General features: G+C 34.6%; 1 protein-coding gene across 3 annotated transcripts in view; it reads left to right on the forward strand.

Annotated features, from left to right (window-relative positions):
* LOC149777808 (sec1 family domain-containing protein 2-like) overlaps positions 1 to 25,306 on the forward strand; it is a 39,101-nt gene that overhangs the window by 3,773 nt on the left and 10,022 nt on the right. For 2 of the 3 annotated variants that reach the window (XM_089938866.1, XM_089938867.1), the window contains exons 2-12: positions 739 to 932; positions 1,152 to 1,388; positions 4,154 to 4,297; positions 6,243 to 6,320; positions 9,184 to 9,315; positions 15,039 to 15,214; positions 16,291 to 16,393; positions 18,355 to 18,482; positions 19,731 to 19,940; positions 22,906 to 23,005; positions 24,094 to 24,157. In XM_089938866.1, coding sequence (XP_089794992.1) covers positions 753 to 932; positions 1,152 to 1,388; positions 4,154 to 4,297; positions 6,243 to 6,320; positions 9,184 to 9,315; positions 15,039 to 15,214; positions 16,291 to 16,393; positions 18,355 to 18,482; positions 19,731 to 19,940; positions 22,906 to 23,005; positions 24,094 to 24,157 — 1,552 coding nt within the window. In that variant the 5' untranslated portion in view covers positions 739 to 752. Of the gene's footprint in view, positions 1 to 708; positions 933 to 1,151; positions 1,389 to 4,153; positions 4,298 to 6,242; positions 6,321 to 9,183; positions 9,316 to 15,038; positions 15,215 to 16,290; positions 16,394 to 18,354; positions 18,483 to 19,730; positions 19,941 to 22,905; positions 23,006 to 24,093; positions 24,158 to 25,306 lie in introns of all 3 variants that reach the window. The other variant, XM_089938864.1, reaches the window with a different exon arrangement.

Raw genomic sequence — 25,306 nt, forward strand, 5'->3', positions numbered from 1 at the left:
ATGTATACTGATAAGTGCCGTACCATAAAAAAACTGCTTTATATGCAGCATTTTTAGTGGTTTGCAATCTCTCTGAATCAACAGCAGCTGTTTAATTCCTATTTTAACTTGTAACACATGCATGAATTTGTCACATTGCTGTTGTTCTCTGTGTCAGTTTATTAGTGTCAGAAAATAATAAAATGTTGTGGAGAACAACTGGTTGGTCTGTAATTTTGATAATGATCATTGTCACCTGGATATGTCCTGGAATGTATTGAATACTCAAGCTTATAGCTGTTAGTTCATTTGCAATGTGATATATGTAAGGTTACGACACTATCCTTATAAGCAAAACATTGGGTGCCATTGGAGGTGGGATGGGCATGGTGTGATGAAATAACACAGTTCCAAACAGAACTTAGTTATCAAACTGTAAACATAGTAAGGCGCTACCTCAGTTAGGTGAAATAAAGATAGCTTTTGTTCATCAGAATAATTTCTTTTGGCAAGTTGCAAAATCAAAAACTTATCAAGTGCTTGAAGCCAGCAATTTGCAAAGGAAACCAGTCATATTTAACATTGTTGCTATTTGTTTCTATAATTGCTGGTCTAAACTCCACCAGGTTCTTAATGGTAATTTTAAAAACAGTCATCATTCTTTTCTATTTGAATCCAATAGAATTTTACTTGTATCAATTTATCACTTTAATATTCATTTTCATATAGCTTCAGAACAGTTTCTTTTACAAGTACCAGCAATCTCCTGTGCAATGTCAGGGAAGTCCATAGCATCCACTTCTGCTGCAGTCATAGAGAAGATTTTGTCCCATGTAAAGCGGGCAGTTATATTTTTGGATAATCCCTGTGCAGAGATATTCCACTGGCATAGTGGGCTTAAGCTGTTTCTTGATGCTGGTGCACTTGATGTAAAGGAATTTTCATCCTTTGAAGTAAGTTTGTACTGTCTGCATGCTGTACCTCAAACTGTTCTGTCTTCAGATTCAGTCTTTAGAATTAGTTTTTGACATCTTCATTGTTGATAGCTATTATATTTATATCTCTTAAATGCATTGAGGTTTTAATTATTAATGTATCATGTCTCCAGTACAAGTTAAAAGTGTAACTTGACAGATAGAAAAATAACTCTTGATATACCTGTAAACTTTCAGAGTGCGGATCCTAGTCAACAGAAGGGTGTGTTTATTGTCAGCACATTGCTGGAGGGAGTTACAAGTGAGATAATCTGTGACATTATCCATGCCAGCAAGTTTCAGTATGTAGTTGTCATCACTGCACACAGCTCGCAGTTTCATCGGTTTAGTCATACAGGCACAATTCTTGACACAGATGATAGAAGTGACTTTGAGAAGTTTGAGGATAACTTGCTCATGTGGATGGGAAATGTGGTAAGACTTAAAGGTTGCATAATTGATATACAAAATAGAATGACTAATGCATGATTGCCCTTATTGTTGTTGATTCAGGCAAGTGATGTGTCTCTTTCACAACTATTACTCTAATAGGATAGTTCTTCCATCCCAGCAGTTAATCATATTGCATGTGAGAGCCCATTTTTATTCTGCCAATAATTTGGACAAATTAATTGGTGTTTAGTTTTCTTTCAGATGTATATATTTAAAAAGAAGTTTCATTGATGAAATTGTTTCTCAGAATAGCATAGCCTATCATGTGCTGAAAAATGGCGTTAAACCCTACAACAACAACAACAGATAATGTCGTCAGAGCAAGTAGTGAATATTTTTCCAAGTCTGTTATTGTAATAGGCAGTGAAAATTGGAAAAGATGGGATAGTTATTACTTTATTGACAACAAGCAATACAGCCATAATATTACATAATAAATCATTAAATGACTGTTGTCACCTGAAATAAATGCATAATCAAATGTAAAATATCTACTATCCTGACATCTACAGTCTCTCTCTCTCCTCTCTCTCTCTCTCTCTCTCTCATTTTTGAAATAGAAACATCAGGTATTAAGCAAATCTAAATTATGTATATTATTTTCCGAATAATAATTTTGTAAGGAACTTTAGTTCATGACATTTTAATACTAAAACCCTATGATCATACTTTGCAATGAAAGATAACTGACGTATAATGCGACAGTTGATTTCATGGTATTTAGGAATTAAATGCCCACCCACCCCGGCTAGCTTCATAAAGTATATTGCCGTCAACCTGAAGATCAGAAATTTATTTTTGCCATACTTTACATGCTTTGCATGTAGTGAATTGCTTCCTAAATCACAAGAACGATCACTGCACTGAATGCTGTAGATTTTTTCTCAACAAGCAATCTAGGATATCCATTCCCACAAATGAAACTTACGTCAACACCTGGCATTAATGTACCATATATATGAGCATTAATTACCATCATTAAATTAAAAGAAGGAATGAAGAAACATAGAGATCATATCTGCACCCAGAAAGCTAATGTGGAATAAATATGTTATTTAGTAAGCAGTGTTATATGCATATGAGTTAACAATAAAGAAATAAGGTTGGATATAAAATGTGAGAAATAGTTATCACATGTATGGTAGCTTGGGACCACATTTGAACTGTTAACATAAATTCACACCCATTTTAGGCATTGTTATAACAAAAAGGGCATTGTTTATTTGTCAGTCGGTTACCCCATAATACAATATAAGATCAATTAACTATTGAAGGAAATTTTACTTGTGTTTTGTTTGATACATTTGACACAAGACCTTTTGTCAGCTTTTATGATAGCGACCAGCAGTAATTTTTATAACAGCTGAGGTTTTTGTTATCTGTAGCCAAAGTTGCTAGCAGCAGGTTAGCATATTAGCACTGATGTTTGAGCTGTGTGCCTGCCATATTAGCATTGATGTTTGATCTCTGTGCCTGCCATATTGACATTGTTGTTTGAGCTGTGGCTGCCATGCTTGAGCTCTGTGCCTGCCATATTAGCATTGATGTTTGAGCTCTGTGCCTGCCATATTAGCATTGATGTTTTGATCTCTGTGCCTGCCATATTGGCATTGTTGCTTGAGCTGTGCCTGCCATATTAGCATTGATGTTTGAGCTCTGTGCCTGCCATATTCACATTGATGTTTGAGCTCTGTGCCTGCCATATTAGCATTGATGTTTTGATCTCTGTGCCTGCCATATTGGCATTGTTGTTTGAGCTCTGTGCCTGCCATATTAGCATTGATGTTTGAGCTCTGTACCTGCCATATTAGCATTGATGTTTGAGCTCTGTGCCTGCCATATTAGCATTGATGTTTTGATCTCAGTGCCTGCCATATTGGCATTGTTGTTTGAGCTCTGTGCCTGCCATATTAACATTGATGTTTGAGCTCTGTGCCTGCCATATTAAAAACATATATCTGCATGTGCCTTTCTACACCCAAAGATAACATTCATATTAAAGTTCTTATCTTTCCTTTCTTGTATATATTTTCTAGCTAAATAAATATACCTCCAAAACGTATCTCTTGTAGCTTTGTTATCAGTTCTTTCAAGCAGTCCAAAATACTTTTTGTGTCACCATTTCAGAAATGTTGGCCATGATATTTTATTTTGAGTTGATTGGCTAACAGTAGCTGACACAAGACCATTCATTGGCTGTAGTAGAATGCCTGGATAATGCATTCATGACAAACTCAGTCTGTAGTTCAGAGTTCAGTCATTGGTTCTGAGATGCATTACAAAGGTACATGTAGGCCTCCCATCAAGAATCATTGTTTTTCTGATGGTTTTGCTGTTTGCTCATACCTTGGAGACCACATAAGACAGTAGCTGATACAACACCATTCATTGACTTTTATTAGTAGAATGCCTGGTTAATGCAGTAGGTCTGTAGTTCAAAGTTCGGTCCCTGGTTTTTAGATGTGTTACAAATACATGTAAGTCTCCCATCCAGAATCATTGCTTTTCTCATGGTTGTGCAGTTTGCATTGGATACCACATAAGACCAACAATTTACTCTATAAGAATGCTGACTATTGGTTGTTAGATTACTTAATACATTATGATAGAGTACCCAATATAACATTGTAAAACTTACTGTACATTTTTAAGCAAAATATATTCTTCCATGCAAGATCTGTCTCATGATTCCTGTGTATTTTCTTCAAAATTGAATGACTCATGATATTACACATTTTTATATGCAGAATTATACAGCAGAGGTGTTCCACTATCCCTTGTTCAGCATTAGCCTTGGGCAGAGCTTATTTTTGACTCCAGCCTACAGTCAGTTGTTTCCTTTGATGAATTCAGATATAAATCAAGTTGAACTGCAATATAATAGTCATAGGGTAAGTTACAGTATAATTATAGAACAATTGTAAATTACTGGTACCCATTACAAAGTATTCCTCATGACTGTACATAATTGTAGATGACTGGTAACAGGTACATAATTGTAGATGACTGGTAACAGATACATAATTGTAGATGACTGGTAACAGATACAATAATTGTAGATGACTGGTAACAGGTAGATAACTCTAGATGACTGGTAACAGGTACAACATATTCCTCAAAATATGATTGTATAATAATTATAGATGACTGGTAACAGGTACAGCATATTCCTCAAATATATGATTTTTTAAAATAATTATAGATTATTGGTCAGAAGTACATACTACCCAACAAAATTGAAAATTGTAAATGTCATTTTTACCATCGATTATTATAGGTAAAAACACAATGTTTAATTTTTGATATTGGTGTGACCAACACACACACACAGATATATATATATATATATATATATATATATATATATATATATATATATATATATATATATATATATATATATATATATAATATGAACATTTACATCCATAATTGGAATAGACAAGAACTATATATATATATATATATATATATATATATATATATATATATATATATATATATATATATATATATATATATATATATATATACATATATATATATATATATATATATATATATATATATATATGTATATGTATATATATATATATATATATATAGTCATCTTTACTCATTAGCCACCTGTTCACATCGTCCATTAAAATTTCACCCCAGACAAATTTTCTATATCAGTGTCCTGTATGTAACAGTCACCTGCCTTCTGTAATGAGTGTTCAGTTGTTTCCTAACCAAAGAATGGTTACTCCCTGCCTTAACAGGTTATTTTAAAGCATTTACATTGACCATTCAGTCTGTGCAAACTGAATTTTTTCTCATGAGGATGGCATTGTTTAAATAAAGGAAAATTATGTGAATTGGTATGCAAACATTTCTTATCTTGCTTGTAGTCATAACTTCAGTCACATTGATAACTGGAAGGTGTTATCATATAGGGTTGATTCAATTCCTTTGTTGAATAGTGGGAAAAGTAACTGTGTCATTGAAGCAGAAGTCAAAGTCACTTTTTGTGCCAGCATAACAGGCAAGGATAGATGTCTTATTCTATTTGCCATGTGGATTAGCTATCTCTGAAATCAGAAGTTCATCATTGGGAAGAGATACAAGTTACATCACTTTTCATTAGGGTCTTGACTCGTTAAAGTTTCAAAACCTGCTTTTAAAGGCAGGTGAAGTTTCAGTTCCAAGGAATAGGCATATACTGCTTTTCTATGATTTTCTGTTGATCACAGGCTTCCCACATATCTTGATACTGATGAGCTGAGCAACTGACTAATCCAGATATTATTTATCTTTTATTTTTGTGAACAAGCTAAGTTTGGTGTATATTTTTTAAGTCGGTGATGATTTCATTTATAGGATGGATTAAAGTGAGCTGGATCCCATATTTGTGTGAAATGTAAGTTTGGGAAATATTAACATAATTATGATTTTGTTGCACAGTGCACATAAAAAAGTTTAAATAATAATAATAATTATTATTATTATGTTTATGTTTATTATTATTATTATTATTATTATTATTATTATAAGGATATTTAGTATGTGGTATTTATTATAGAGACAACAGAAGTGCATTTTAAGTATAAACATTTGTAGACATGACTGAATTGATGAGTACATAAAAATTAACTAAGTGAAGTAGATGTGTAAAGTAGCAACACTAATATCCACATTGCATTCAGAACCTTTTTTGGATATAAATTGATCAATTATTATGTTGCAGCTTTCATGAGGGGGTTTAATTCACAATTTGACCCCAATATTTAATTATTTTGCTTTTTAATGTTCAAATGCAAACAAATATCTGGTGTGTTCCATTTGTACTTTCAGTCAGATAAATACAGTTTTGATGCAATCAAAGAAATAGGGCTCCAGCACTTGCCGATGGACTTACAGAAAAGATATAAGGTAAAAATATGTAAATCTAAGATACAGTGGTCAGTCTCTAAATAGCCACCCTTTATGCAGGAGGAAGGTGGCCTTATAAGGGGTAGTCCTTTCAAGAGGGTCAACACACAGATCTAAGTAATAACGTAAAGTATGAAAGGTATAACTAATCTTTAAAATTTCATATTTTTATTTAAAAATTACATGATATGGAATTAATGATACAACTTATATGTCATTTGAAATAACGATAACTAACTATTAGTTACGGTGCAAAGTCATTTTAAACCTTGTCAATAATATGAGGGTATAAACATTGGACTATAACTACCAATCACCATCCTAGTGAAGGCCATCATCTATCTATTGATTCCATTTTCCAACTGCTGCAGAATGTACATCGACAATGTTCATTTGAATCTTTCTGATGTCAAATTTCTCAGTATTGATAATATGACTCTCTTTCTTTACATTCATTTGCTTTCACTTTTCTTATTGTGTGTGCTTGTGACGGTTAATTGTCACATTGGAGGTGTGTGCATCCTAAAGTAGTTCTTTTGAATACAAACTCATCGATGCCAAGGGATTCTGGCACTAAAAAGCAGATGACTGCTGGTCATAGTGGCTGTTCAAGACATGTTCCACTGTACTAGAATAAAAACTATGTATATGAGAGGGAAGTAATCATTATAGAGATTATATAAGTTTTGTCAAGCTTAAATGACTGGTTGTAACATGGAGCAGAAAAACCTGAACCTAAGGCAACACCTGAGGATTTAAACTCTTTTCCATGTGTGTCAGCATATGTTTAAGCATGCCAATTAAGGCTGGTATTATTACATAATCAGTTACTTTACCAGTTCATTTTATTGGACTCCACTTGAAACATTTAGTTCCCTTGCAGTGCTTATGCATAGAACAGATCAGAGCTGTTTTTCAGATACATCATTCAGGGCCATGTCTAGTGAATCAATTGGGTGTTAAGCTTTGTCTTATTTTCACAAATTCTCATCGGGGGACATATAATACAACCCCTTAACTGGGATTTCCTTATCTCGGTCCAAACCCCCAACATAGATTCCATTTGTCACTGTATAATATGTGGTACCTTTAACAGTAAGTGAAATACAAATTAGAACTCTAAATGAGCTGCTAATTTGCATATTTTATGCAACCTAATGGATACAAATGCAAAAAGAAATGTTTAAATGTGTCCAAATTACACAAAAACTAATCCATTTTGTATGGTGGTGTTTTTTATCAATATAATCTATGCTTTCATTTTAAATTTCTTTTACCTTGATTGCTGTGAGAAGCGAATGAACCCTATACTAGGTTTGACTGCTAAGTTCCTTGATGCATGCTCTCATTTTAAATTTTTACATTGATTGCTATGAGAATCAAATACACCCTGAATTAGTTTTGACTGCTAAGTTCCTTGATGCATTCAAAAAAGCATAATTAACTTCTTGATGAGTAAGACTCATGTATGTTTAATTTTATTGTTTATTAGTTGTTGGGGTTTTTTTAGTTTATTTTTTATTTCTTTACATGCTATTGTAATGTAACTTTGTATGTTGGACTTGACCTTGTCCAAAATTTAGTTCATTTCTGCTTGACTCAAATTGATTTTTTAAAATTTTATTCATTGTAAACATCAAATATGTAGCTAAATTATTCTCTGTATGTATGGGTTTAAAATCAGTATTATTATTAATAAAAGTAGTAAATATGTTTATTTGGGTCAAAGTTTTGGAATTTTCTAAGTGAATTATACATAATCCAGGTTATTGTTTTGTAAACATCAGGATCATGCTATTTTCCGTTAGCTAATGTTTTTTTATATAGAAAATGCTAATTGTGACTTGAGGTCAAGTAGAGAACTGTTTAATATTGCAAATGTGAGGAGTTGATCATTCGTGCTTTAAGTTTTACCAGAATCAAGTTGTATATGGTGTGCAGTATTTTTTTATTATTTCAAGCTGGAATGTTTTTTGTTCAAATTATTGAATTCAAGTAATTATTTTCCCTGGAAATACAAAAGTGCTCTGATTAAATTTTTGGATAAAGATATTCAGTGGAATTTATACTGAATTCAAACCTGGAATTATAATCTCTGTGATTTAACAAAAGACTGTTGACACATCAACACTCTCTAAGCTATAACAGACACATCATCACCTTCAGTTTTGAGATTTATTCTGGACTTGTACTGAGTTTTATTCAGGACTTAAATTTATTAGGACTTGTATCTGTAATTCTTGGATTATTTTGGGATTTAATTCACAATACCATAAGCTCTTTTTCCTCATTTTCACTTTGTATTCTAGGGAAATAAATTATTTGTTAAATTTTACAAAGCTTGTTGTCTTTCACTCTTTTCTGTTACTTATTTTAAGAGCATAGACTCATAACACTCAGTTTAAATTTAGTGAATAAATATTTGTGGATATGCTCCATTGATGGTTGAAAATTTTTAATGTATTCTTTTATCTTATTTGAATGCTGTTTCCATGGCAACCAACATATCAATACAGAACATATCTCAGAAGTGATATAACACCACCTCACACATGCATTATAGAGCAAATTTAGAAAATTTAAAAATGGACAGAAAAACTCCTCGTTCGAAATGAATAAATCCAGTGAAAAGAGTTTAAAAATACAACATGTCAGGAGTTAATTGCAGCTGCAAGATGCAGGAATTCCACTTTTCACCTACTAACACAGCAAGGGAGTTGCATTGAAATATGACCTATGAATTCCAATTCTTGTTACCTGTTTTAGTATTTAAATTGGGCTACTTAAATTAAATTTCACTTGCTCAACACTGATTTGTATTTGTCTTGGATAACTGTTATACATCCTGTTAAAATATCTGCAGATGCTGGTTGCCTCACTTAACTCACTTCTGTCTGAGATGGGAGTTAGGGAAGATGTTTACTGTGTTGGTCACACAAGCCATATCCTGGCTACAGAACTGGAAAATTTCCCACTTGCAAAAAGTCGCAGGAAGGTATACATTGTAATGCTTTTTTTTGTTGCTCTTTTTTATATACTGAAGTTGCAATAAATGTGAAGAGAATTTTAGTGCTCATTCAAATTGTAGAAGTCTAAGTCGGTGCTTCAGAGAATATAAATGTGTAGGCATCATTAAATTCACCTAAATATCTGCTGCTTCGATGTGCATTATGAAAATACTGAATGAGCATAGGTAATAACACTTTGTCAAAGATGTTAAATCAAGTGTGATTTAAAAAAATACACTGTGTAAATATGGGCATGCAAACAGCTTTTTCTATTTCGAATATTTTCTCCAATTATATTATGTTAGGAATATTAGCCTGCTACCTCACAAATCAAGTCTGACTAAAAGATGAAAATAATCTTATACTCTCATTTTCAACTACACAAATGGCAGTGACTCATGCCCATTACCTTCCCTTGGCACCACCAGGTATCGCTAGTTTTTAGATTTGCTGCTGCACAGAGCATACATTGTGAAGTTCATTCTCCAACAATCCACTTCTTTTTGTGTTCCTATAGGCCCATCCGTCGTTTTTTTGGATTTATTGTGAGGATATGTCAATCTGCTGCAGGTTGTTTGTGTTATTTTACTACTTCTGTCAATTTTTAAAGAATTTTGTCACCTTTCAAGATGCGTCTTTTTAGACCCATGTCCAATCATTGACCTATACATGGTCATTATGAGTTAACATGACTGAATTTATTTGCTTACTCCATCTGTGATGGAGCTCTTAATAGCGTAATTATGTAGTGCTTCTTGATATTTATGCTTAGTTTATTCATTTTTCACACTGTTTTGTTAGACTTATGGTTTAATTATTGACTAAGCATTGTGCATAGTTTTATAACAGGGTCATAAGTTTCTGATTTACTCACTCTCAACTCTGTTAGTTATGGCCATGTTTTAGAGACTTAGTAATTTCATTTACATTACTAGTCTCAGCTTTCATTAATGTTTTTTTGTCATTTTTGTGGAATGTCTTTCAGATGTCTGAAATGCAAGTAATTCAAGTCAACGGAGGATACTCATGACCCCTGCATTGTATGCATAAAATTTACTTTGATGCCACCTTGTCAAACTTGCAGCTTGTGGTCAGAGAACACCTGGACAGTTGTGCTCCAAAGGGCAGCCAAGGGTAATAAAGGTCAAAATCAAGAAAGGACAGCACCGACGTCCTCAGCCTTCAGCCCAAATACACTTTCATGGCAAGCCTTCTGGTGCACACTGGGGTCTTCCCCTCCCCCAAAGTTCATCGGGGACAAGCCACAGCCACAGCTACTTCAAGGGATGGAGAGGATACAGGAAGGGTTCACCTGTCATTAGAACAAATGCGTCATCTGGTACAGGAGACAACGATGCAACACCTTACATCTGGGCAACCGTCCAGCTAACACCAGCAGTCCAGCCATCCCAGGGTCGGGCGTTTTTTTAAAAATAGTCCAGCCAAATAGTTTATAAGGGGATCTTAGTGATAGGTGCATCTGTCTAGCCTCGCCATTGGCATCTTATCACTAATATACTGGACATTTCAATTAGATATCTGTCCATTATGCCAGGTCTTCGTAGCAGCCAGAACCGGTGATTGACGAACCATCTTATATACTGCCAGCATCTGGGCCAACCACACATTGTTCACACCAGCTGGCAGTGTCAGCTATGCTGGACCTTTGATTACTCACTGCCTACCCTCAAGGGAGAGCTAGTGGCATTGCCAAATGCAACCGATGCCACCCATCATGACTGATGCAGAGCTACAAGCTGACCTGGACAAGGACCCAGCACACAGTGAATGTGATGAGACGCTGGCAAATCCATCTTATTCAGATCTGACTAATGAGCAGACTAAATTTGCCTTTGAGGAAATTGGTTGGGTGTGGCCATTTCAGAAACCCCTACCACCACTCACAATTACAAAGTCAAGGCATTGGTTGACCTTGGGGAGGAGGAAGAGATAGCGTCTTTCCAGCTCCTTCTCCAACTGGCAAAGTTAAAGAGGTGAACGACTAGCTTTTGGGTCAGATTGGCAACCCCGGGCAACTCTAAAGTGTTCGTCTCGGAAAGCCAGTTCCAGCGTCTTTCTCCTCTTGAACTCCTGCGCCTTTAATACAGACTTTCTCAACAAGAATTTGGCAGCCATCAGCATGTCAGCTCCATTGTACTACTATGTGGATAAGAATGTGTTTCATGCCAAGTCTAAGCTGGTGTAAAACATCATAGCATCATCATCTATGTTAGATTTGGCATCATTGGCAGTCTTGCAGCTTGCCGAACAACCCAACAACAGCCACACCTGGGATGTGACAGGATTGTTTGGGTTTTTAACCAAGCAGCTCACCATACTATGGCCAGTGCCTTGATGGCTTTGGCCAATGTAGACCTAATCCAACTGGATGCATGTCTGCAGTCAAGATCACTTAAACCACACCATACTCTTGCTTTACTTATGGCCCTGCTAGGTCTCTGTTGTGTTTTGGAGGATGGATCAGAGAAATTCAGAGGCAGGCAGCTCAGGAACTGCCCCTCCAATGTGCTGCTCCTCTCAGCCCCCACCAGTGTGAAGCAATGCTCAGCACCCCCAAGATGGAATTTCTTCAGTCATATATACTCCAATACCAATCCCAACCCAACACCATGAGACCACAACCTAACAACCTAGGAGGTGATCATACAGAGGCAGGAAGAAAGAGACTTTCTCTGCCTTCAGACCTCCAAACCATGGCATTAATGTACCCTTGCTGCTGTCTGCAGGCAGCCTACCCATGGGCATCTGACTCCTACATTTTCGGGCTCACTGGATTTCCTTCTTCCCTCAAAACGGTTGGGTGATCCAGGTCATTTTAGAAGGGTTTCAGTGTTTGTTAATCACTCCCTCCCCTCTGCTCCTCTCCCCTCTTCGTGGAAGTCCTGGCAGATTGGGATAAGGTTGCCTTCCTCCAACAAAAGATGCGGTTTGCTAATCTCGGCACAGGCAGTGGAGATTGTGCAAAAGCCACAATCCCCTGGGTTTATTCACAGCTGTTTCTAATTCAGAAAGTTTCTAATTGAGAAAGCAAATGGCAAGCTGAGGTCCATCATCAACTTGAGTCACCTCAACTGATTCATTGCACCTCCAGAGTTTCAGATGGAGATGGCTAGGTCAATCTGCCTCTCCCTCAGAAAGAGCAAGTATTCCATAAGTCTCAACCTCACTAACACATACTCTAATGTCCCTATCCACCACGTCTCCCACAAGTTTATCTGTTTTGCTTACCGTTACACTGTTTATCAATTCACTGTTCTTCCCCCTGGATTCAACATCAGCCCCATGGCTTTCACCCAGATTATGGATTGTGTCATCTCCCTGGTCGACATGATCTACAATGATGGCAGCATATCTAAATGACATCCTCCAGAAACACAAGGTAACTTCTATCCTACTCAAAGTCAAGAACGATCTTCTTCCTCCTATAGATCATCTATGCTTTATAGTGAATTGAGTCAGACCTCTGTCCATCACAGAACTTTGTTCATGGAGATCTTAACCAACATGAATCTGGTACAGCTTCCTCATGTTCATGTAATCATGATTGTTGAACCCGTCGAGTCGGTTTCCAACAGGACTTGGATTTCAGCAAGAGAGTTCTTGCAACTCCTCATATTATGCTGTCTGGCAGCAGACTTGATCCAGCTTGGTTGTCGTTTTGCACAGCCCTTATAAATGACATTGGCACCCATTTCAAGTCCACTCAGTTAAACAGTAATGATTATGCCTGAGATATGATCATTTCCTTCATCAGTGGTGCAACCAAGGTTGACAGGGATCCTGCTGGAGAAGCTCTAAGCAGACATAACAGTATGTACCAATGCCATTACATATGGTTGGGGTGCCCACCTGTTGCCAGACTTCACTTCCATCAGTCCTAGGTTCCTGATCTACTCGATCTAGTGATAAATCTACCCAGGAAGATTTCAGTCAACCTGAGTCTTCTAAAGCAACCACGGCCATTTCTGCCCAGACCATCTTCATCTTCAAGCCTGGTTCTTTTCTGGACAGCATTGCGAGACAGTTTAGACCTTTGATTGTGGTGAGAATCTCCAGAGGAAGAAGACCCTCCAATATGGAGGAAAGTGTTGTGTTTTCAGGGACTGGTTTCTTATTAATGACATCATCCCTCTGAAAGCCTTGATCCCTCAACTGGCTGAATTCTTTGGCTCTTTGAGGAAACCAGTTGGCCCCAAATGTTATCAAAGGCTACCACTCCATGATATCAGACACATTCTGGCATAATGGTAGATGTGATATCAGGCATGATAAAGATCTGTCAGATCATTTAGCCAATTTTGATCTCAATTAACCAATATCCATCACTCAGTTTCCAAAATGGAATCTGTCCTGGGTTTTAACATGGCTTAATTCAGATAATTTGAGTCTGTAGTCCACATTTTTGTTAAACTACTGTGCACAAATACTTCTTTCTTCTGGTGAAAGCAAGGAAACAGCTCAAGTCTTTGCTTCATGGCTGAAATGGGTAATACACTATGCATGCTCAGATGTTACACAAGATCAGAATCACCTAATGAAGATTGCCACTCGTATGATTAGAGTAATGTCTGCAAGCCTTACTTACGAACATAAAATTTTGATCAGAGATATAGTAGAAACTATTGGATTGCATGTCAACCTTCTCAGATTTGTATCTGAGAGATTTAGCTTTGCAGAGGAAAATCTTGAATTTGGTAGTTCCAGTGGCAGCCCAGATGACTACCAGATCCAATTAAAACAATCAACACAACCTTACAGCTTTGCTGAAGTTGTCTGTGAATTTGAGTTTTCAATTATAATCTACTCAGTATGTAGGAGTCACAGATCAAGTGACCCTAGGCTGTGCTGTGTATGTGATCAGGAGAATAGGTTATCAATAGCATAGGGAATCCAGCCATCATTCCCTCAGAGGATACCTGAGGTAGAGGTTGGATGTTCAGCATTCCCTCCTCCAATTGCCTATTCTCCTAACATTAATGTTATTCGAGAACATGTTTGAAGGAGAAAGCAAATTTTTAAGTGTTTCTCCAAGAATACTTGCCCAATCACATTACTTAACTCAACCACTCTGCCATGTGAGCATCCTTGTTAGTATATTGCTCACCTTAAAAGCTGTCATCTGTCTGTGGCAAGGGGAGGTAATAGGCAAGAGTTATTACTTTGTCTCTCTGAGTCATAATAGACAATTTTCATCTTTTAATTCATGAGGTAACAGGCTTGTATCCCTGAAATTAATGTGTTTCAGTAAGTATTCTTGAAGAAACACAATTAAAAATTTGTTCTTCATCTTTAAAATATTCAGTGAAATTGATTTTGTACAATATCTGGTATTATTATGATGCATTCTTAGGTCAAACACATATCAGGCCTACTTGAGCCTCATGTTCTCAGTTAAACACTGATAAAAGCCTTTCACATCATGTATAAAATTATGTTCAATAATGAAGAGTAGCAGGTACAGCCTGTTCAGGCTAAAATTATGTTGCAAGATCATTTATCATGTAGCAAAGATAAGGAATCTTTATCTTAACTCTAATGCCAACAGGGCCGATATGAAACTCGTCTCTAATATAATTTGATATGATATTTACAAGATTTTATTAGTTATACCAAGACAATTTTTATTTATGCTGAACCATTTTATTATAGACCATTCTTTGTGTAGGCATTTTGATTTTATCATTTGTAGACTGCCCAAAACAGAGCTTCACTGGTCCTGGTAGACAGAACATTGGACATGGCATCTGCTATGTCCCACAGCAGTGAGACATTAATGGACCGACTCAACCAGACCCTGCCTCGCCTTTCAAACCAGCACAATACAGATCTACATATAAATATGGCAAGACTTTGCTGTGTCGATAAGTAAGTCTAAATTCATTCTACTTCAGGCTTTAGTAATTTGATTTGTTTTTATTCTACAGCTGTTTGTGTAACAAATGTACCTGCTAATTGGATTGTTGAACATTGATCGCATTCATTGATATGACCAATTAATTGATTTTTAATTTCATTTGTTATAAAAATAGTGTTTTGCACCATCTCTACTGTTACAAAATTAATGCTGTTTAAAATACAGTACAATTTTGGTAAGCTATCATGTGGAAGATTAATTGATTATTAATCAGTCATTAATAAGTTAGTAGAAATTGATGATTGATGATGAAATTTTATCAAATTTTAAACACTATTTATAAAATACTTTTATAGCACATTTGGTGATCTAAATTGGAGAAACCTAAGAAAACCAGACTTTTGTGATATCCATAAACTTTAAAAAGTCTAGATACAGGAATCATTCTTAGAAATGCACAGGAGTAAACTGATTTTCTGACCCTGTTTTCACATTAAAAAAATTCAGCATGAGTTGAAATTATTCAGTAATGAACATATTAAGTTAGGTGTAAGAAATTTGTAACCTAAGCTTTATTTAGCAGTAAAACATTTTAAAAACAGAAGGATCTTTTATTAAAACACTCACAATAATTATGTCCTCTGATTTCACCATCACTAAAAGGAATGAATTTAAAGAACCTTTAAAAAGCAAATCTTTGAAAACAGTAGAACTGCACTCCAGTTGTACAAATTATATACTTTTAAAAATTTAATATTGTGAGCACACACACCCCAAAAACATATTCCAAACAAAAATAATGAATTCATAATATACAATTAAAACATGGTCTTTTGTTAGGAGAAGGCTGAGTATGTTACTAATTATTTGTTACCAGAAATGATTACATGGAACTTTTTGAACATAAAACAACCACTTTGATCTCATTTTATCCATGACCTATGTAGAAAAAGTCAAATCTAGTACACTGAATCTATAATAATATTGACCTACAGTTTATAGGCATAGTAAATTTAAATAATGATTAGTCCATACAGATACATTTAGTATCTGCAGTAATGTGAGATTGACCTTCTTTTTCCTTCAGAAAACTGGGGGCTGATGTTATTGCACCAGGATGTTTGGCATCTTCGTCTATAGAAAATTCCTCCCAGAGTCATCTTCAGTCAGTGCTTACCTCAAAAATGAAAGTAATGTGATCCTGTGGTATTTAGTGATTTTAAAGAAATTGTGTAGCTTTTCTATTTTTGGCCTTCCCAGATTTTTGAATGTACTGCATTGATAAAGCAACTTAAAAATATTGATGATAATTGCTTAAAGTTGGAAAAATGAAGAAGACTAAAGAACCTGAAACGTCCTGGTTATAAAGTCTTATTTTATATAAATTATAACTATTTTTTTTATAAATAATAGGAGTCAGTCTTTATTTCTATCTGCAAATCATATTATTCCATGATCCAATCTGTGCATCTGTCAGTTAATTTTACATAATGGAAATGTAAACCTCAACTCTACAGCACATACTTCCACCAGATTTTGCAGATAAGTTGCACTTAGGGCAAGGAAAAACACTATTTTAGTGTCAAAAGGTCAGAGGTTAAGGTTACTGTAACCAAAAGAAAATTATTTTTTGCACAATGTGAAGGTGCTGTAAGTGACAATTGAACTTGTACTATATTAAAATTGAAATACAAAAGCAATTTGGTTTTCCATGATAGTTTGCTCCATCTACCAGAATTTATGGATGACTTGCGCTTGATAAGAAAGAGCTTTCTTGATTTGGAAGTCAAAAGGTCATATACCATGGTCATTGTCATTGAAGGGTTTTGCATAACAGGTTCCAGTTTTAGACCATGAACCTTGAACAAAGTCTGTGGAGGGCTTGCACTTAAGGAATGGAAGAAGTCTATATATTTTGGGGTCCAAAGTCTGTGGAGGGTTTGCACTTAAGGAATGGAAGAGGTCTATATATTTTGGGGTCTAAAAGTCAGAGCTCAAAGTCACTGTTGCTTGAATAAAAAGTGGCTATTGCAGAATAATTATTTTTCTAGAGTACATTCATAAAGTTTGCAGATGGTTTGCACTTAGCATCCTATCAATTCTAGGGTCTGGAGTGGTCATGATGGGTTTAATAGATTAATGATTTCTGCATGGTAACGTCACTTGAAGACAATATACATTGATCAGTCAACCATGCCCAACTAGTTTCAATACAGAGAATTATTAAATGATTAGCAGGTATATGATGTACCATTCACAGTACTTGTGTTCAGTATTTTTGCAGAATTTGGTTTGGTTATTGATCTTATTAAATCATCAAAATCAAATAGGACAAACTCATTTTTAAATTTAATAATAATTTGTGGGCACAGACTACATTTGTACCTTTGGTTGCATGCTTTGTACCACAATTATGTTTTATTATGCTAAATAAAATTAGATTTTTGTAGGAAAATATATGGATTCTTCTCAGAGTATTCCTGTTTATTAAACTATGGATATGAATGTTTCATTTGTTGCAGACTTTCTTTGTAAGATTATAACTTCCTGTTTTGTAATGCATGGTTCATTGGACACTAAGCTAACCTCAGCTTTTCCAAAAAGATAATGCCATAAATTATGCTTAAAATTCAAAGCACATCCAAAATTATGTTTTGGAAACATACCAAATATGCTTTCAATAAACATATTACACCTTGTTGTCTTTCCCTACTTGCCATACCTAATGCTTCACTGTATACTGTTCAAGTTGCTTTAGGCACTAGCCAGTCAAATACAGGTTTTTATATTGTTTGGACTGTCATGTGTTGAGAAAATCAGTGCACACTTGTAAAGTTGTTGTGGTTGAACGTAATGGACAAAAAATTGACTGCATGTTTCTGTTTATTTTTTTGACCTCACATAGGACCTAATCTCTCTCTCTCATTGTTTTAGATACATAAGATACAAGCCATAATCATAACTTTGTGTAAAAATGCATGCAGTCAAATGATGGAAAAATTGTTTCACTCTTCTAAGTGGGTTAAAAACTAAAGAATACCATAATCCCAATGTGCAAAATGTATCAGTAGCACTGATAAATAATAATTGTGAAGGACATGCATTATGCAATCTTTGACTGATTTGACATATGCTGTTGTTATTGTTGTAGGATGCATTGATGGATGTGAACAGACATCTAGTCGAAGCTGCCTCAAGAGCAGGGCTTCCCATCAATTTGAAGGGCAAACCCACCAAGGTGACAGCTGAACAGTTGTACTGCACACTAGATCTTTTCAGGTAAGTGTATGCCTTCCATGTTCCCAGGCAGAGACTGAGAAAGTGTTTTGAGGTCCCATGGTGGGGTCAGTGTTTATTACCAAAAAAAGCATTGTCAAGTTAGGAATATGGAAGAAGCCTGTTGATTTCAGAGTCAAAAGGTAAAAGGTCAAGGTCACTTACTGGTAGATGAAAAATGGCTCCTGCAAAGAAATTTAAGTATTCTGCTTAGATGATTATTAAATATGAAGTGGGCGTATAATGCACCATTCACAGTACTCTTGTTTAAAAAAAGAAATTAACAAAAGATTCTGATCAGTTTGGCATAAAGCATCTTTTCATAAAACCCCTTTCCTATTGATAAAAATGATTCCGACCTTTCATCCAATATGGATGCCATTACTGAAAATAGAAAACCTATGAGTGACTTTCTTAAATGCTGCTTGACCAAATTAGACTGAAGGGATCCTAGCATAAAAACCTTTAAAGTTTTTGTTCAGATGATGCCAGTTCAAGTCCTTTAAAGAACTGAGGAAATTTGACAGCATCATAGATTGAATGCATTTCAGATTTGTACAGATGTGCTAATACGCTGTCAGGCAGAACTGCCAATACTAAAAACAGAAAACTTTCAAATTTGTCCAGTTGTTAATAATAGAAAGCATTCTGGTATTAAGACCTTTCAGTTTTTTTCATACAACCATTTCATTTGCAAATTAAGAAATATTTGTCCAATATTATTTTCCGTTTTGTTAAATGGGTTTCTTTGTCTCCTTGATGAAATGCTCAGTTATTAAAAAGTGCAATTCAAAGATATTGTGTTACCTATAATTCTGACATTCCCTTTAGAATGAAAGGATTGTCTCTGTTACTTTTTTGTTCTTTCCTGGAAAATCTTATTGTATTGAACCTTGCATGGTTCCAAAATACATACATAGGCATTTGCATGAATTAGATTTCAGCTATATACAAGGAAAACAATTTGGCTCTTCGTGTATTTTTATGTTTATTAGAAATTATAATGCAAATGGCAATTGAATTTGATTTTAAATATTGTAATTCCTTCTTATTCTCAGGCACCTTTATTGCAGTAAAGGATGTAACAGCAACAAGCGAGAAATGTAATTGCCAATAAAAATTGCAAGTTGGTTTTTCCTGAACTTGCCAAAAAAAATGCAAGTAGTAAAAACAACATTTAGAAAGAAATTGTGTCTAGAAATTAATGGTTTATTTTCAGTAAAAACTGATTATGTTATGTATTTTCTTCAGAGGAAAATACAAACAAATTACTTCACATTTGGATGCAATCCAAGTTGCTATGGCAGCAGCAGAGTCCTTGAACTGTGCCAGTGGTAACCACTGTGATGAACTTCTTGGAGTGGAGAAAGGTCTTGTGCAGAGTATGGCTGATGATGACCTGGAAGCAGTGACCTCTCAGCTTCTAAAGCTGCTGTGTGACAAGGATCAGGAAGATAAAAGGCAGATTTGTTACTATGGATTCATACAGGGGGCGCTCACCAATTAATATGTACTTTAGAGAGGGTGACGTATGTAAGGTGAAGTAGTTTGCATTTAAAACATGCACAATGGAGAGAATGTTGGCATACCTATATGATACAGTAATGTAATGTGGATGATATTTCTTTGGATATTGTACTTTTGGAAATTTTACATGATTTAAGCACACTGCTAACTCAAATGACTGCTCCCTTGTGTTAAAAAATCAGCCTGAATTAGTCTGAAGTACACTATACATAGCAGCTATTAAACTAGGGAAAATGAATTTTGCCAGACTAGACAATACCAGCTTCTGAAAGTGCAATGTATGAATTACCAAATATATAAAATGTACAAAAAAGTTATCTGCTCTTTTTTATACAATTTACCTCTGAAGTTCAGGAAGTGAAAATGACCAAGTAGAGCTAGCACTTTTTTGAAAGGTGCGCATTTGAAGTAAGGCCAAGCTGTATACACTATAACCCATAGTACACCCATCAATCATACATCAAAATAAAGGGAATTAAAGGTTCTTTTAATTATACCTAAGATATACAAGGTCTTTTTTAAATAGCCATTATAACCAGTGAGGAAAGCCGGGGAAATTCTTTTTCTTTAAAATCTTAAGCCTATGGAAAATTCGAAACTGTATAGCACCACCACAGCTGGTGTCTGACAAAGATCAGGAAGATAAAAGGTCAATTTGTTACCATGAATTCATACAGTTGCTGTTTGACAAAGATCAGGAAAATAAAAGGTATATTTGATACCGTGAATTCATATAGCGTCTGTATGATTAGGATCGGAAAGATAAAAGGTAGATTTGTTGCTGTGAATTCCTACAACTGGTGTCTGACAAGGATCAGAAAGATAAAGGGTAGATTTGTTTCTTTGAATTCATACAGTTGTGCCTGTCAAAAATCAGAAAAATAAAAGGTCGATTTGATATTGTGAGTTAATGTGAGTTTTCTGAGTACTTAAAGTTCAGGTTAAGAAATGGTTTTAGTTTTTCCACAGAATGGACATTGTTAGTTTGGTTTTTATATTTGTGCTTCTTAGAAATCATAATCACAATAAAATTGGTACACCTTCCCTCCCCTCCCCCACCCCACCCATCCCCAAGTAAATTCACAGAATTTTCAATATGAAAAAATATAAATTTGGAAATTCAAAGGCTAGGAAACACAAAGAGAGTTGTAATGATGAAGTGACCTTTATCTTAAGCAAACTCTGCTCATGTAAATTAAAAATCAGTATTTGAAGAAGAAAAATTTGAGATCCCACAAGAAGCACACATCTTTGATAGTATAGCTATTGATAGAGTATAGTTTGTTTTGTTTTGAGATTGTGCTGCACAAATTCAAGGTATGTTAAAAACAGTTATGACTGCATTATTTAAGATCATAATGCCATTTTCTCAGATTATTAAGATAATTAGATCTTCTACTAATTTATTAGCTGCTTAAGGAAGGCTGACAGTGTCTTAAATGATATATATATATATATATGCACGTACAAGAAACTCGAGACATCCTATGAAAATATTCTGTAGCAAGTAGTTTGACTCCATCATGCTCATTATACCCACCACAAACAATGTTAATGTCTTATTATCTCCTTAACCTCTTGAGATATCTTCAGGGAACTTGGTATGCCTTGTGCCATTGTGTCCAGTTAAAAATGGAGTATGTCTCAGCAGCATTTTATGTGTTATTCCTCTTTTTGCCTTGAAGTGATTTCATAAAAGTTTCTCTATTCTGTCTGCTCACAGTTAATAAGAATGATTTGTGTTTCTAATAGTAAGACACTTTCTGTAATTTAGCTCTTCTGGTCTTTTTGACATTGACAGGCCTGTCATGTAAAGGAGCATAATTCATTTGGATTCTGAAAGAAAATTGGTAGATTGGTTGTCTCCCTTGATATAATTTGTTGACTTCTTTGTAGCACTTCAAACAGTATAGAATCATTTTGATAGAAATTGATTATCAAAGGGAATACTTTTCTCTAAATTTTGTACGAATTCTTTTATCATGTCTTTATTAGGAGACAAAGATGTGGAAAGACCAGACATTTATAATATTACATGTGTTTAGAAGGATGTTGATATTTCCTTATGATGATAAAGAAGATACATAATTATCAATGTCTCACAAGTTATATACATATCTTTGATCCTGTTTAATGTAATATTACTTGAACCCTCAATACAGTGTAAATTACAAGTTGTGTATCTACATTGGTTTAATTTATATTTTATCTTCTTCATGTTTATGTTTAATTTGGAAAGGTTTATCTTCCTGAATTTTTGTGCAATTTTTACATGTTTCAAACTTTACATTTAGTTGGCAACATATAGCCACAATTGTACTGAGGTGCTATAAAACACTACAGTGTACATAAACACTGACTGTTGTTTACACTCTTGACTTGTTAATCTCTCCAGAACCATTTGAGATATCCTCATGAAATTTGGTATAAATTTGTATCATGACAATAGTTTTGTGTCTCATATAAAAATCAACTTAGCCAGATTAGCACTTTTAGAGCTATCTCACCATTTCTCAAAATGTTTTATACTTCGCCATACCAAAGACTTGCAAAAATGATACTAACAGCTACCTCACTTAGTGCTCAGCATCAAGAGGTGAGTGTTAGGACTGGTTGGCCTGGTGTCAGAATAATGTGACTGGGTGGGACATCATGCTACATGTCTGCTGCTTGATGCCCCAGTGCTAGACATCACTATAAACTGTCACACTGCAGACATCATAGCGATATGACTGAATTTTTTAAAAAACTACGTTAAAAATCCAAATCACACACACACACACACACACACACAGTTTACTTTAAAAAATTATGGTATCTTTAAATACTCCAATCGAAAAATGTATCAGTTGTATGCATTGGACTTTACCAGTGAACAAAATTTGTTTTGTCTTCAAAGGAACTTTAACCTGGATGATATCTTGGCGTTACTGGTATTTATGTACTCCATGCTGGAGACAGATTCCCTTGGAAATACAGATCTTGAGAAAAAGCTGCAGGTATGAATTGATTCCCATTTGACCACCTGAGGTGTCACTGTCAACTTCAAGATCCATTACATTTTTGAATGTCATATGGTTTGTACATTGGTTGCTGTATTTAGCTGGATCATTGATACAATTTTCCTAGATGCCTAAAGTTTGTACATGATATACTATGATTTCCAGTCTCATGTTTTTGAGGGAGCCATGCTAGCTCAGTCCTGAATTTGATACCTGCCCAGGTCAGCTTCCTCAGTGTGTTTTTGGGAAAGGCACTTGGCTTCCATTTTCTTTACAAGATATAGCCAGTATTATGTTAAATGTTAAATCAAAGAAAAACCCGAAACACAAAATACATGGTTGAGCAGAAAATTGTGTTATCATAACGTGGCTTAAAGGCCAGATACCATGCATAATTCACAGACACCTTATGAAAAACAGCTAAGAAATTACAGTAGCATTAACAATTTTTATTTACAATCTTTTGCCATAGTTGAACTTGAATCAAAACATACCTAGGTATTAAAATATAAGGAAATAACATTTTCTATTATTTCTGTACCTAATTATTGTGGTCCCTTTAGTCGAGATTTAAGTTTACACAGCATACAGTTTTATACAATTCAGGACCCATTCATAAACGTTATTTGAAACTATAAATTATGACCTTATAACATAAGAAAGATCTTATATGAGTGCTCGTTTCGAATGAAATTTATTAAATGAGTCAATTTCTGTGGGTTTTTTGTGAGCCTTGGTGATAAAAAAATTGAAATTGTTTGACAAGTTTGATAAATTTCATATGAAATGAGCAGAAATGATATAAAAACATTGATTTCATATCACCAAATTGCACAATAATATATTAAAATGACTTTGCAATACATTTGGATTTTTCTATTGTTATGCCTTTCCCTTTGCATTATGTTATCACACCATTTATGACATTATGAAGTGTTGTTACACATTCCATTTATAAAAATTATGTATTTTAATGTAAATAAAAGCAAGCATGTGATAAATCAGTCTTCATAGAGGACAGTTATATAGCAGTTAGAAAAGTAATGTCACTTGCTTTGCTTAGATAGTTATACATTTTATTGCAGGCAGCATTTGTGAAGAAAATCATGAAAAACCAAGAGTATTTACCTCCAGTGATAAAATCTATAGGTCAGTACACTGTACATTTTTAACTAAATTTATTTTTAGCCACCAATTATTCATTATTCCTCAAGTTTTCTTGTATGTACACCTTTTTAAAAAAATGTATGAATCATTTTAAACTGGACTTGATCCTGTTTCATTTGGGATGGTCAAACATATTAATTGCTGACAGTTTTCATTAGAGTAACAAGATCAAGCTAAGTACAGGGAAGCGTCCTACAACCTAAATTCCATATAACCAAATTTTTAGTTTCTGCTTTGCTGAGGTACACTATTTGCATTAAGGAATAGGGGGCCTCGAGTGGTCTAAAGCGCTCTAAGTTATGGATCAATGCTATCTCACCTCTGTCTACGTGGGTTCAAGTCTCTGATTCGGCCAATGGGGGTATGTGAGAAAGCTTGCCAGTAGCTGTTTTAAATCCAGGGCTAGCACATGCTCTGATCGTGTTTAAATTGTTTGGAACTCATTTTTTTTGTAAAATCGTCTTTTGGAACATAAAAACATCAGTTCACTGACATTTTAAGGGTTCAGTTGGGTTTCAGTTTTGTTTATGTTTGCAAACATTTTAAGGTTTTTTATGTTTACTGAGGTTTTAAGGGTATTTAGATTTACTACGGTTTTCATGGTATTGGATTTGGCTTTACGTGTATTTAGATTTACTGAGGTTTTAAGAGTATATTGCTTTAATGATGTTTTATGGGTATTTAGATTTACTTACGTCTTATGGTTATTTTGATTTATTGAGTTTTTATGGGTATTAACATTTATTGAGGTTTTATGGGTATTAGTTTTAATGTGACTTTGGTTATACGAGTATTAGATTTCCTGAGGTTTTAAAGGTATTTAGTTTAACTGAGGTTTTAAGGATATGTAGATTAACTGAGGTTTTAAGGGTATTTAGGTTTACTGTGATTTTAGGGATATTGAGGTATACTGAGAATTTAAGGTTATTTTGATATACTGAGGTTTTGAGGGTATTTAGATTAACTTGAAGACTTATGGGTATTAAGATTTATGGGGGTTTTAAAAGAGTATTTAGGTTTACTGAGGATTTAAGTTTATTTAGATTACTGAAGTCTTATGGCTTGTAATATATATCTATATTATGTATGTTAATTTCTATGATTACAGATTGTAAGGGTCATTAAAAATAC

This window comes from Sinohyriopsis cumingii, chromosome 17, assembly GCF_028554795.1.
Source record: "Sinohyriopsis cumingii isolate HCF-2022 chromosome 17, ASM2855479v2, whole genome shotgun sequence".
Classification (NCBI taxonomy): domain Eukaryota; kingdom Metazoa; phylum Mollusca; class Bivalvia; order Unionida; family Unionidae; genus Sinohyriopsis; species Sinohyriopsis cumingii.